The 14,045-nt window shown below is 34.9% G+C and overlaps 4 protein-coding genes across 5 annotated transcripts; 1 reads left to right on the top strand and 3 right to left on the bottom strand.

The window, feature by feature from the left end:
• Positions 1-4,544: 4,544 nt before the first annotated feature.
• LOC6645208 (brachyurin) lies at positions 4,545-5,532 on the top strand. The gene has a single exon (XM_002068259.3). It carries the CDS (start codon positions 4,618-4,620, stop codon positions 5,434-5,436), a length of 819 nt encoding a protein of 272 aa, XP_002068295.1. The 5' UTR covers positions 4,545-4,617; the 3' UTR covers positions 5,437-5,532.
• Positions 5,533-7,456: 1,924 nt separating this feature from the next.
• LOC6645207 (adenylate kinase isoenzyme 1) lies at positions 7,457-11,195 on the bottom strand. 2 transcript variants are annotated; one of them, XM_002068258.4, is made up of 4 exons: positions 10,851-11,195; positions 8,571-8,654; positions 7,828-8,328; positions 7,457-7,762 (listed from the first exon to the last, which is right to left on the bottom strand). In XM_002068258.4, the coding sequence occupies exons 1-4, from the start codon at positions 10,851-10,853 to the stop codon at positions 7,670-7,672; spliced, it is 681 nt and encodes a 226-aa protein (XP_002068294.2). In that variant the 5' UTR covers positions 10,854-11,195; the 3' UTR covers positions 7,457-7,669. The 2 variants fall into 2 exon arrangements, with proteins under 2 accessions (XP_002068294.2, XP_015033289.1); XM_015177803.3 differs by lacking the exon at positions 8,571-8,654 and having other exon boundaries at positions 10,851-11,191.
• A 322-nt stretch (positions 11,196-11,517) lies between these two features.
• LOC124459656 (adenylate kinase isoenzyme 1-like) lies at positions 11,518-12,498 on the bottom strand. Its single transcript, XM_015177840.3, has 4 exons — positions 12,373-12,498; positions 12,193-12,312; positions 11,992-12,134; positions 11,518-11,932 (listed from the first exon to the last, which is right to left on the bottom strand). Exons 1-4 carry the CDS (start codon positions 12,373-12,375, stop codon positions 11,626-11,628), a joined length of 573 nt encoding a protein of 190 aa, XP_015033326.1. The 5' UTR covers positions 12,376-12,498; the 3' UTR covers positions 11,518-11,625.
• On the bottom strand, positions 12,369-13,947 carry LOC6645206. Its single transcript, XM_015177802.3, has 4 exons — positions 13,785-13,947; positions 13,603-13,718; positions 13,354-13,541; positions 12,369-13,282 (listed from the first exon to the last, which is right to left on the bottom strand). Exons 1-4 carry the CDS (start codon positions 13,841-13,843, stop codon positions 12,530-12,532), a joined length of 1,116 nt encoding a protein of 371 aa, XP_015033288.1. The 5' UTR covers positions 13,844-13,947; the 3' UTR covers positions 12,369-12,529.
• Between the last annotated feature and the right edge of the window lie 98 nt (positions 13,948-14,045).

Raw genomic sequence — 14,045 nt, 5'->3', positions numbered from 1 at the left:
CAACAGTAATCTATGGGAGTTTGTTATTGTCTTTTGGCCCAGTATTTTTGTTTTTGTATATGTGTGTTTGGGGGAATTCCAAAAGGCAATAAATTTCTTTCTTAGCAACTTGTTTGTTGGCTTCTTTCTTCTTTCTTTGATATTAGAATTCAACGTTTTTAAAGCTAGAGAAGAACTAAAAACCCAACCGGATCTAGTTTGGTCGCATCCCTAACCTTACCCTCCCTACCTCCCTCCCTCCCACCGTCAACCCAGTGAAGAGACATTAAAAGGGGCAAACGATTGTTTTTACTGGGCGAACGAATGACTACTGGTTCTACGCCATTGCATATTAAATGCTTGATCATTTCAAATCGTTTCAAATGTGTGTTGTTGGTGTTGTTGTTTCTGTTTTTTTTTTGCAATATTTTAATTAATTTGTAAAAGCTGCGTCGACGTTTTGTGACGTCAATGAACGATTCGATATGATATGATTTGATTTGATTTGATTCAATTTGATTTTTCGTTAGGGGTAACGAGTAAACAAATTTAGCGGTTAATGCACTCGGCTAGTCCATATATGCATATATCTACTGCGTAGCTTGAGGAGATCTCCTCGATGATCGATCCACTTTCTAGGCAAAAAAGAAAAAAAGCATACCAAAAAATACCCAAGGTCAACTACTTTCTCGCACAAGGTAAACAACATGATGTCTGGCGCCAGATTAGCGGGTAAGCCGCTGAACTTTATGGCATGAGTTAAGATTTTTGTGTGTGTTGTTTCTTTTTATTTTTTTTTTTTTTTTGCGGGTGTTTCCAAAGTCCCCCACAACCGAAAATCAAAAATCAAATTAGCATAACATTTACAGAACAAATAAATCTTTGCAGGTTTCCAAAATGAAAAATGGAAATTAGTTCAATATGGTGATTTTTAAGATTTTATTTGTTTTTTTTTTTTTGTTTTTATGAGATCAAAGCAGTTCTATAAACTGTTTATTGCATTTTATTTGACGATGTGCCGAAAAAGCTAATTGATTGATTAGATTAGTTTAGCCAACCTGATGTGATGCTCGTTCTAAACTGCTCTCTAAACATCTCGACAACGCCCCAAAAACGGCAAGCAATAAATTCTTTAAAGTTTAAACTATAGGGTTTCATTTTGAACAAAAAAAAAAAAACACACACACACAAAAGAATTTTTGTAAGCTTTTTTCTTTTTCTTCATTCTTTTTGGGTGTAACAAATTTTCACACCATTTCACGCCCAATTAATTTTGACTTTGAAGATATATATTTTCTCATTTACACCTTCTTGAACAAAGAAAGCAAATAATTTTTGTTCAACAAGTGTTTAGAATTTCAAATACACTAACTCAACTAATTATTATGTATGATATGCATATGATTATTTCCAATATCTTCAATAATAATTGGAAATCACTGCTAATCCCAGTGATTTATTAAAACTTTGGCCTAAACGTCAATTGGTTAAATATCTATAGGAAAAAAGGGTATACTCAAGTCACTAAAAAAGATTCCTAGTATATATATGCTTGATCAGCATCTAGAGCCAAGTCCTTTGAAGTCCTTTGTCCTAAGAATTGAACAACTTTTGTTTACCAAATCACTTTAATAGGCACTTTATGTTCCAATATTCTCGCCCTTCCTCCTCTCTCTCATGTCATTCATTTGTTTTTGACGCCTTCCCGCAATTAAAACTGAACAGCCTTGGCATCCTCAGCTTGTCTCCCTTTCCCCGCCCTCCAGCCCATTATCATAAAGGTTCCATTGGTTCTGATTTCTGTCAAAAAAACAAACATTTCGACATGTTTGTTTTTTTACAATTTCGGTTGCTAATTAAGTAAATTGAATAAAATGCGATCGATCGATGATTGTTTTTATTCCAATTAACAAAATACCAAGCTGGCGCCAGATGAATTAGCTCCTAAAAAAACATTCTTCAACTCTGATTTAATTTGATCAGCGAAAACCGTAAACCAAAATCAAAATCAAAATACGCAGCTAACAGAAAAACTGGAAAACTTTTTAACATTCACGAAAAATCCCCACAAGAACGAAAAAAAAAGAAACCAAAACATCGGCTAACTACGAAATTTGCGTTAACTTAAACTGAATCAGACTGGAAAGAATCTACATATTAATTATTTGTTTATAAACAAGCAAACGATATATACATACATATATATTTTTTTTTGATTTTTTGATTCATCAAAAGTTCGACTTAAATTCGCATGAAACAACAAAAATCTTTGTTTACATGCAAAAAAAGATGAAAAAAACAAAAACAGAACCCAAAGTCCCAAAATGTGCAATCGAGAAACTAAAAACAAATCAATAAGATTATATAGTGCCCAAAAGCCGACTAGTAAATACTCTTTACAAGCATAAGACTTATGTTTCCCTAAGCCAAAAACACTCATTGCCACCTTAAGAAGTCAAAAGTCCTTTAATTCTTCTTCTCCTTTCATCGATCTCTAATGGATCAATAGATTTTAGATATGCCAATTTAGATCGTGATATATGTATTTAAGAGAGAGTCGTGCTTTCCTTAATATATAAATCAGATTGCCAAATGATAGGCTTTCATTCATAGCCTTTTCGTAGGATAATATAATCTTTGTAATCGGTTCTCAAATTATAACAGCCGGATGTGGGGACAGTTTGGGTCATAGTGGTCATAGGGTATGAATACTAAAACCAAACAAACAATAATCTTTATGCGCAAAAACCCACTTTCAAAAAACAAAACAAAAAAACACAAACTAAAAAAATCAAATAAAAATTCCATATAGTGAATGAAACAGTTTGAAAACTAGTCGCCAGGTTGGGGCGAGTATTTGTCACTCGAATTCTCCGGCTGGTTGGCGGCACCAGACCAGACCCCCTCCTACCTACCACTACCTCGAACCCCTTCCAAGAGTCATCACAACCTAATGCCCTCCCTCCCATCATACCTGTTCTTCTCTCCCTCTGTCTCTCTCTTTCTGTCTCTTTGTTTCTAATAATTTCATAGTCATAATCGAAGCACAAAATATACTTCGTGGAATCGATTGAAAGTCTGTGAAATTTTGTGTAAAAGTTATTTTTGGGTGAAGACGCAATCAAAGTCAACCCAATTCCACTTCCGTTAGTCATCCTGATAGTATAATCTCTTTCGCCAATTGATGCTGACTTGCAGGATTTTCATTTATTTAGGATGAACTCTGATCCCTCTCCCTCTCTCTCTCTCTCTCTCTCTCTCTTCGTTTGTCTCTTGAAAACCCAATTGATTAGACTAAATAAAGTCCCGTAAAGCACAAACAAGATTTTAATAGCTTGTTTGCTGTCATAATAACCAGCTACCGCGCAGAAAACTTGGTTTGGTGCTCGATTTCGGTTTTTTACTCCCGCTAAAGCTCGACCATTATCCACCACAGTGGACAATGCATAAAATTTTGTTGAATGAAGGAAAAGTGAGGTTCGATTCATTTTACTTTTATACGACCAGTCATTATTCCTCTCCAACATGGATATTTATTACCATTTTTTGCAAAACAACAAAAACTTAAAAAACTATGATTAAATTGGTAGGAATTATGGAATTTAGTTGTGCACTTAGTGCCGGAAATAAGAAGACAACTTTCCAATGTGAAGGTTACAACATGGATGAAAAACGGTCAAAAACGATAATGTTCTTTTTTCGTAGAATATTAACGCACAAATCTTTAATTAATCTGCTTTTTTCAGACCGATTTCAAAATGTTATATTCATAACTTATATCTCAATTTGATCACAGCTTAACATATTTTAAAAACTTAGAAATGTGACCTTGAAGCCTGGCTGATCACTGGCACTGGATGCACTACAGGATCGAAGTACTCAATAAAGTCAAAGTCGTTATTATAAAACATTGGGAAAATTTTAAAACCGGTATTACGTACTACAAAACACATATTTATGAATAAATAGAGGTAAAAATAGAGCAACAAAGACAGTAAATTTTTAAATATTTTTATTAATGGTTAGGGATAAAGGTTTTCTCCACTTATTACGAATTTTGCCAAAGAGTTACGCTTATACATTAAATCAAGTATTAAATATCTCAAACCCTTGAACGTATAATGTTTAAATTGTTATATGATAAAGGATGCTGAACTTTAAGTTTGTTTGTTGAAAACCTTGCAAAATTAAGTTTGAAACATTTATTTTTATATGAGAAACCGTTTGAATTAAAAATTTTACCGACTGTGCTTGAATATAAATATATTTTGGGTATACATTTTTTAATTTCGATCCACTGTATCACAATCACAAATAAGAGCAGCTTTAAGCTTTAGCTTAAAGCGAGAGCGAGAGCAAGATTGTGATCAACAAAGAGAGGGAGAGAATGAGAAGCCGGCAAATATCGGCGAGGTATAAAAATATCGCGACTCTGTCAGAATATATTTAGATTCAAGCCAACATTTGAACCGCGCAGAACTTGCTAAAGCTAAAAAAAAGAAGAAGATTTTGAAAACGAAAGCTGAAAAACGTTTTTTTTTTGTTTTTGGGAAAACTCAAGTGAAAAGTGATAAGAATTGAAGAAAAAAGAGAGAAACTCTCTAATCCCCTCCCAAAACTCACACACACACACACAAAATGATTTTCACACTACTCCTGTGCCTGGCAATGGGTGGAATCATAATGCCCAGCACATCGGGCTACGCCATCGGACAATCGAAATATGGAAAAATTGAAAAATTCCCATACCAGGTGATGCTAATCGGCAAACAATTGTGGCGCAAACGCATCCTATGCGGTGGAACACTGCTCGATAAACGCTGGATACTGACTGCCGCCCATTGCACAATGGGCGTAACCCATTACGACGTCTATTTGGGCACCAAGAGCGTACAGGATACTCAGGAATTGGGTGGACTGGTTATGCGTTCGAATAAGTTTATTGTGCACGAACACTTCAATCCGGAGACGGCGGCAAATGACATAGCTCTGGTCAAATTGCCCATGGATATAGTGTTCACATCACGCATACAGCCTGCGACCTTACCCCGCAATAGGCATGATCATTTCACCGGAATGAGTGTGGTTGCCAGTGGTTGGGGTGCCATGGTCGAGATGTCCAATTCCGATAACATGCAATATACCGAATTGAAAGTTATATCCAATATGGAATGTTCTGAGGAATATGATGTTGTCACGGCCGGTGTTATGTGTGCCAAGGGACTGAAAGATGAGACTGTCTGCACCGGAGATTCCGGTGGTCCATTGGTATTGAAAGGTAGCCAAATGGTTGTTGGCATCACAAGTTTTGGTCCTGCCGATGGTTGTGAGACAAATATTCCTGGTGGTTTCACTCGAGTTACACACTATTTGGATTGGATTGATAGGCAAATTGGTGCCCCTCAACAACAACATCATCATCATCATCATCAATATCGCGATGACAATCTGATCTAAGAAATTCAATTTGAGAAATCTCTTGGACTGAAGAAAATCTCTTTATATAGCTTTACAAAACAAACAATTCTCTAAAGATCTTGTGATATTATTTTCCCCCAGTTAAACTATTATTATTATTATTATTTTTATTATGATTAATATTTATTCTAATTATAAGACACAACAAAAAGAAAGCAAAACACACAAAATATGAAAACATAAAAAAAGTCAAAAGAAATAAAGAAATTATAAATACAAATAACAAATCCATAAAAACCTGCTTTAGTCATGCTGATTTTATTTTTTTCGGCGGAGGAATTGGAATTCCCATCGAGTTTAGCCAGAGTCAGCAAACAATGTATATATAGAGATAATCATCAGTGATAATTTTCTCCTAGTTTTCGTTGTTATGTTTTTTTTTTTCTTCTTTTTTTTCGTTTTTTTTTTACATAACAACTTATTTTACATAAAAATTTCTACATATTGCCTTAACACTATTTGCCGAGAAGTGGGGGACCAGAGGCTCTCCAATGAGAACTCGAAACTCCACTCCAGTTTGAGTGGTGCTGGTGGTTGCTGCCGATCGATGATGACGTTCAATCTTCGTTTTTCGTTTAGGTATTTAGTTCCGTGATAAAAAAAAATAGAAATAAAATAAAAATATCAAGAAGCCGCGACAGATGATTCTCAAACTGATTCTAATTCTATTCCTACCAGTTTTTCAATAGAGGTTTTTTTTTTTTTTTTGGCGATTGTTGATATGATTTTTCTTTCTTGTTTGTTTTGGGTTATTATTTTGCCATAAATTATGCAAAATCGGTTTCTGATCATTTAGAAAAGTGATCAACCTGACGCACAAATAATGCTAGAAACCAATGAAAAGGACTTGAAGTGGATTGAACCTGTCAATATGAAATATTCCTAGACATGAATTTTAAAACTATGCGGTAAACTTTTATGTTCTATTCGATTGATCATCGATTGATAAAATCTTGCATTGAAATTCAATAGGTGGAGTTAGACGAGGGTATACACACATATATGTATGATAAATTTGCTCGAAATTAAAATTTATGTTACGACAACAACTGAAAGTGTTAGTTATATTTAGCAAATTAGCTAATCGGGAGCAGATAATGACATAATTTCTGAGAGACCACGAAATGATATCATTAACCATTAAAAAACTAAATCTAATCAAGTGATTTGTTATCAAACTAAGCAGTGCAACTGCAATACAATTAATTTATGAACAGAAGTTTAGACTTGACCAATAAGCCCGATAAGATTAGCCATCCTTCAAAAGTAACCAATGCAACAAGAGGATAAGCCTCATTTTAACATAAATCAATTGCTACCCTATTGATTAGTAGAGAAAACCTGACATTGATTTAACCTACAAAGTTCGCTTGCTAATGTAAAGCCCTCTTCATAATTAGTAACCACATTTTATCTTTAATAAGTTGAGTTGCTTACTAAAATATCTTCAACTATTAAGTTACACTTTCAAGTGCATTTAACTTTGTGTTAGAGTATACAATTGTCGATGGATTTGATGTGATTTCCTTTCCGCCCCGACGCCTACAACAAAACTGGTTCATTAAACTAATTTTTTTGTTTATAGTGTTTTTGTTTTCTTTCTCTCTTATTCAATTTCCTGCATTTCCAGCACGTGGCTAGATTGTTTGTTGTTACTAATACAACTACTAAAACTTAAATAAACTAAACTGAGCACATTCATTTTCGAATGTTTTTCCAGTCAAAAATAAGAATAAAAAATTGTAAATATAAAACCACGTGCCCTTGCGGCTAATGCTCAACTCGAACCTTATGACTAATTGGACTTTGATTTTGAGTTGTTAACTAATTAAAATGAAATATCGTGTCTAAATCGGGATTTGCATTTTACAAATTAATTGGCAGTATGTACTCTTAACGATTCATTTAACATGTTTAATTGAATTCAAAGTGTTCAATCACACAGACACAATATCACAGTGTTTACCAAAGGAAAGTAATTCCACATTCAACATCATTATTCCGTTGTATATTTAAGATTTATTTAAAGCATTTGACCGAAAACATTGCTTAGGTTGCATTTGCATTTTTACATGCGAACATGGGAGGGGGAGGGCACATGTTCTTTCAACAATATATTGCTATTTGAAATCGAATTCATTTGGTTTTTAACATTTTTTGGTGCAGCTTTTTTGCGTTTTTTGGTATTGTAAGATCCGTTAACTAATTGAGATTAAGCCGATGCTTTCTGTTTCTTTTTTAATACACAATCAATAGCCTGAACGACATCCAAGAAGATTTCATCAACGGGCCGATTGGCGTTTATCTAGACCAAAGAAAAAGAACGATAAAATAATTTCAGTTAAAGAAGAGTTGATAAGGTACTCTTACCGTCAATGTCTTTTCGACATATTGTTCCAATATGGCGTTGGTATTATCCTTGAATGTCTTCAAACGTGCCAAAATGGTTGCCTCATTGTCGTCCGCTCGCTTCACAGCTGCTGCATTGGCACGGGCCAGAATACGATCCTTCATGGTCTCCTCGGCACATTGGAAATACAAAACCAAATCGGCGGGAGCGATTTGCTCCTCAAAGGCAATGCCCTGACCCTTTTCACGGGGATAACCATCGATGAGGAAACCCTTGGAACTGCCCTTGGCCCGGGTAATGGCTCCGTTTAGTAGCGAAAGAACTTCCTCATTTGGCACCAAGGCGCCACTCGTCATAATGGCCTGCAACTGGCGACCCTTGTCAGAATCGGAAGCCACCTCTTCGCGCAGCAAATCACCACTACTCAGATGCGTGAAGCCATATTTCTCTACAATCTTGGCACATTGTGTGCCCTTGCCACAACCGGGACCTCCCAGAATCCAAATGATCGGTATATCTGACTGGAAGAGGGGTAAATCATTTCATCAGTAAAGTGAATCAAATCAATATGGAAACACATCTAGGTTTGTTTATGCATATAGTTGGGGTGGTATATAGGTTAGTTTGTTCATTTTGACGTTAAGCGAGTTAGGAGCAGGTTTTTTTGTTTGATTGTTTTCCGTGTATTTAGAAGCTATGGCCATACAGAGAGTTGAACATGCCAGACAACATCCAGTAGTATGTGGAGGTAGAACCTACTTACACCGGCTTGAGCCTTACGTAACTCCTCCGCTTTGATCTTGTCTTGGGCCTCCTTCTTCATGGCCATTTGGTGACACATAAATAACTACACAAAAAGTGAAGGGAGGAGGAGCCATCATACATACATACATACTTTGATGCAAAACAAGTTAAAGTTTTCATCTCACAAGCTTCTTGAGGATTAAGGTAATAGTAGAGGACAGGATTAATATATGTATATGTATATACATATATATTATAAAATAATATGTATTCTTAAGCAGTAAGATTAGTAATCTGTGAGAGTTTTATTTTAGGTATACATTTCTCATTTATAGATGAATAACCATGAGCGGAAATGTTCCGTGGGTGGCCCTTCTCTCAAATTCACATTCTAAATACATGTCAAAAAAGTGAAGATTTTATAAAATTGTGTTTATGGGTATCGTTAATTTTGAAAAATGTACATCTACATACATAGGTGCATACATATATGTACATATGTATATACATAAACAGAAGGAAACATAATTATTATCACACACTTCCGTTTGGAATGAGAATGAGAATACCTTTTCATGTGGTTTGACTTTCAAATTCACTAATTTCGATATTTTACTATGTGTATATGTAAACATGTGTACATATACATATATATATATATATATATATACAACCCACACATATACATACATACATATACATATTGTTTGCTCTCGCTCTATGTAGTTATTATAAACATTTGGGCATTCTGCCAACAACCTAAAAACTATAAACTTTCCAATTGCTGCGTGTGAATACGTACTTTATATACATACATATATACATATATATATATATATATGTATATATATAGATATGACATTGATCTTGACTGAATGAGATTAGATTTGTATACATAGATAGATAGATCACTGACAACCTTTTTTCTTCTCCTCATCTATATTAAACGGATGTTTATGATGCGTTAATTAAATCAATTCCAATTTTCAATTGCCATAAACAATTGAAGAGAATTTTTCTCTAATGTTTTCTTTTTTTTTTTTTGTTTCTGTAGGCTCGTGTGGTTGTTGTTAAAATTATGTGTGCGTGTTTGGTTATTTTCTCTACCCCCAATGGGAAGGTGGGGGATCGGTTCCGCATTGTCGCTCTTAGCAAGAATTTGAAAAAATTCAACGAAAAATCATCTCACAAATTGAATGAATTTTTGATAATAAGCAGGTTGTGTTTAGAGCATAAATTTTAGTGGGGATTTTCCGATTTTCTTTCAGCACATTATGAGCACACAATAGAATAGAAACTTGATGAAAAATTCTCATGGTTTATTTTACGTAAGTGTATGCGTTTAGTTAAGTTTAGTTCAGTGACTTCCAAATGTCATTTCCAAGGATATATCCATATGTATAAATATGCGTATATTATGAAGGACAAATAGAGGAAGGCAAAACTGACCTATGACAGTTGTTGAATTTCTCACTATTATCTATTATTTAGAACTCTTTATTATTTTTGTTTTTTTTTTTTTTTTGTTTGTTGATGCGTCGTTTAGAATCGATTGACCATTATTGACCGAACCGGCTTCGATCCACACAAGTTCTTAACTGGCGGCGACAGAGACGGAGGCAATGTGAGCTCGGCGACCGCTGAGCTGGGCGGTGAGTATATCGCAACTTGCTAATGATTCAAACTTGTCGCCCGTCCCGACGTCGCCAGCCAAGTAAAAGAAATTCCTAAAGTCCAAATTAATGCAAATCTTTTGACGTCAAAATCGGTTGGAGATCGACTATCATCGACTGTTGTTATTATTATTATTGTTGTCTGGAATGTGAAATTTCGACTTTTTGTTTTTGTTGCCTATTTGGTTAGAATTTGAGTTGCTAATTTTTTTGTTGTTGTTTTTGTATTTTGTTTTTGGCAGTTATGTTGTTGTTGTATTCTGTTTTTGGGTAGGGAATTTCACATCAGCATCATCATTATCATCATCAGACTTTATTTATAGGTAATATAAAACGCAAAAAACAGCTGATTGGACTAACAAACCAAGACTCAGCTGAGAGCACAGCTTACAGAGCGTATAAGTAATAAAAAAACGGGAACAAGCAAGGTCAAGTGAAATGCAACTAGATCAAGGGCAAGACTATGTGTGTGTGTGTGTGTGTATATATGGGATCAGGATAGTGAAGGGATGGGGAGGACAACTAAATCAAAGCAAGACGAAAACTAATATATGTATGTAGATACACACACACACTCAAACTCACACTCACACACACGTCACACACTAGCGGGCACACACACTCACCATGCTTATATAGATGAGATAGAAACGTCGGTGGTGGTAAAAGTGGTGGTGCTGCTGCTGCTGCTGTTGTTGCTTCTTGCCTCTCAGTGAACAAATTGCGAATAAAATTTAGGTGAAATGAATTCCTTCCTACCGCTGCTGCTGCTGCTATTGCTGTTGATTGTTGTTGCTAGTTTTTGGTTTTTCGATTTCGCTTTCGAATTTTGGCTTTTCGATATCCACCCTCAATGCCGCATAGTTTGTGAGCGACTAAAGTCTTTTTGGTTTTTTCGGTTTCGTTTTCGAATTTTGGCAATTTGAATATATGTGTATTCACCTGACATTATTTTGAATGATTTTTATCACAAATCGCACTTAATTGAATTTTTTTGTTATTAATTTTTGCTCTACGACGAGCGTTTTGTTTTGTTTTTTTTTATCTTTGTATTTGCAAAACAAAAATATATACCGTTTTTTCTGAAATCTGAACGCGCCATAAAACTCGCTTCACCTTTTCAATTCGCTTCACTTTTTCAAATTTGCTATTTTATTAAGCTCACGTCAGCTGTTTGACGTTTCGAAACGCGACACACAGATGGCGCTATTTTTATTTTTTCTATAAATGGCGGTTGTCAAATTTAAATTGAAATGGCTTTATTTTTTGTTTCCTCTCATTTTTGCAATTTTAAAATTCTACAAGTTTTTGAATTTAACACTTCAAAAATTAATTCGCTCCATCGATATTCCAAAGAATCATTTAATGTTAACGCCAATTTTGCTGCAAGCTGCAAGTTATTCAACGTTCAATTGGCAAACGATTTCCACCACGATTTTTCATTAACAAATCAATATTGGGAACTATATCCTCAAATATTTGATCAACATCACGTTCTCCATCGATTTGAACTAGTTTGTCTGAATATTGTTCGAATATCGACTTGGCGTTTCTCTTATAGGTACTCTGTGAATGTCTCGGTGCTCCTCCACTAGAACTCTGAGCTCGTGCACCAGCCGACTCTGGTAAAATTTCCAGAGCAATTATCATATCTGGTGATCCCAGACTCTGTTCCATCAAATTTGCTTCGGCTAATGTATGAGGATAGCTAGGAACCACATTTATATATATATACACTGTTTAATTTCATTTTTCATTGTTTTTTACCCATCTATAACGAATCCTTTTATGCCGCCACGTTGTTCCATCATTAGTTTTTCGATAAAGGGTAAAATCTCATCAAAAGGCACTTCCTGCCCTTGTGAGCGTAAACCTTCGAATTTTTTACCACTTGCACTTTTCGCTTCAATCTGAAGTTAATATTAATATTATTATTATATAATATACATATTTAACTTCCTTTCTCACCTCTCTATTTACAATTTCATCAGGATTAATGTGGGTGAAACCATATTTGCCCACAATTTTCTCACATTGTGTTCCCTTGCCACTGGAGGGGCCACCAATTATCCAAAGTATTGGTGGGGCCTATAAGCAGAAAAGGTTTTGGACTATTCAATATTTTTAGCAAATTCTTCATTTAGTTACCATTTTGAAACTGGAAAATTTTTGTAATAAGTAACCGAAAACTTAACTCGAATTTGGCTTATAATAATACATACACATATTGATGACAATTTCAAAGGGGACTGTCTAAATATTTAACAATTTTTTACATTCATTAACTTGGTTATCATTCTATTTTTTAACTAATATAGTAAAGAAATGCCTGTATCTGCTTCGATTCACTAACAGATATAATGAGCAATGGCACACTTGATTGCAAACGAGCTATGTCATTATGAGTGGGAAATAAGGCACCCATTGGCAGAATTACCACATAAAAACTGGGAGTTTGGCATAAACTTTTCCGAAAACCCTCATTAGGTAAATACAAATCAAATATTATATTTAATTTGATCTTATCGTTATAGCTGGTTGCGGTCGTTTTGGCCAGTTTTACTATATCGAATTTTTGGAAAATCCTCTTAAACTTAAAATAGCTGCAATCGGCTTTCAAAACATCCACCAAACTTTGGTTTGTTGGCAAACAAACTCTCTTTCTTACAGTTGAAGAGGCTGGTGAATATTCTTCGTATGCTTTTCGTTTACCAAAATTATATTTAAACTCGGTGGAACCATGTTGCGATTGGAACTCTTGGCTTATTATTCTTTGTGTAGAGGCTTCCATTTGGCTTTGCAATTCATTGAAAAAAGAAGAAGTTCTTATATCATCAACAATGGGTTTGTGACTAATTTTCTCCTCTAACAGAGCCCAAATACAGTCATCCCGACTGACTTCAGGTTTCCGATGTCGGACGACGATATAACCCAAGCGACTTAAACAGGAGTAGACCAGATAATGATTATACCTATCACATGCTGCAGGTCCTAGAAGAAAGTTATAGTTTTGCTCCATAGATAGGATCATTCCTTCATGTTCTAATTGTAGACGGTTCTAAAAAAAAAGAATTTAATTGTCTTAACTCATTGCACACTCTTCCCTTCTCTCTTCAGATCGCTTCTTACCAATTCCACAAGAAACAATGCCTCATAGTACTCTAAATAGAACTTTCCCTTGTGGCTATAGCCGAAATGTTCAAATTTTCCATCCTTTTTTAGAACTTCGACAACTTGTTGATCCTTATGATAAGTCGCCAAGGAGCGTCCAGCCAGGCGCTCTATGCGAGGCACAGATAGCTGCGTTCGCAGGTTAGCTATGGAGGAGTCAAGAATAACAACTTCATGTGCCTAATTGCTAATTCCTAAATAATTTACCATAGGCTATTTCAAGTTCTGCCAGTTCTTCGGGGCTATTTTCATTATGAGTGCGCTTTAGCCCCACTCTTGGTGGCTCAATTTCCACATGCCGCTGCTTTATCAGCTCATTTGGACTAAAATTTTCAATTTAAAACCATTAGTCGAGTTCTCTTATAGTATAGTATTATTTAGTTATTTACCTTAAATATCCCCTTTTTGGAACAATTTCTACTAGATTCGCTAGTTTCTCGTCGTTCATTCTTCATATTTTCCGAGAAAAGTAAGTAAGATATTAAAAAATGATATGCTTTCAATCCATATCATATTTTATTGAACAAAAAAATGTGTTTAAGTTGTTGAACTTAGTCGTATTCTTCTACTTCGAAACTATCGATAGCCTGAAGTTGTTATCGAAATATCGAAATTTCGTAAAAGATTAAACAGTGGTCGGATTTAGAAAT

The sequence above is a fragment of the Drosophila willistoni genome (assembly GCF_018902025.1).
Source record: "Drosophila willistoni isolate 14030-0811.24 chromosome XR unlocalized genomic scaffold, UCI_dwil_1.1 Seg143, whole genome shotgun sequence".
Lineage (NCBI taxonomy): Eukaryota > Metazoa > Arthropoda > Insecta > Diptera > Drosophilidae > Drosophila > Drosophila willistoni.
Note: the sequence above shows the minus strand (reverse complement) of the source record. Positions and strands in the feature narration are given on the sequence as shown.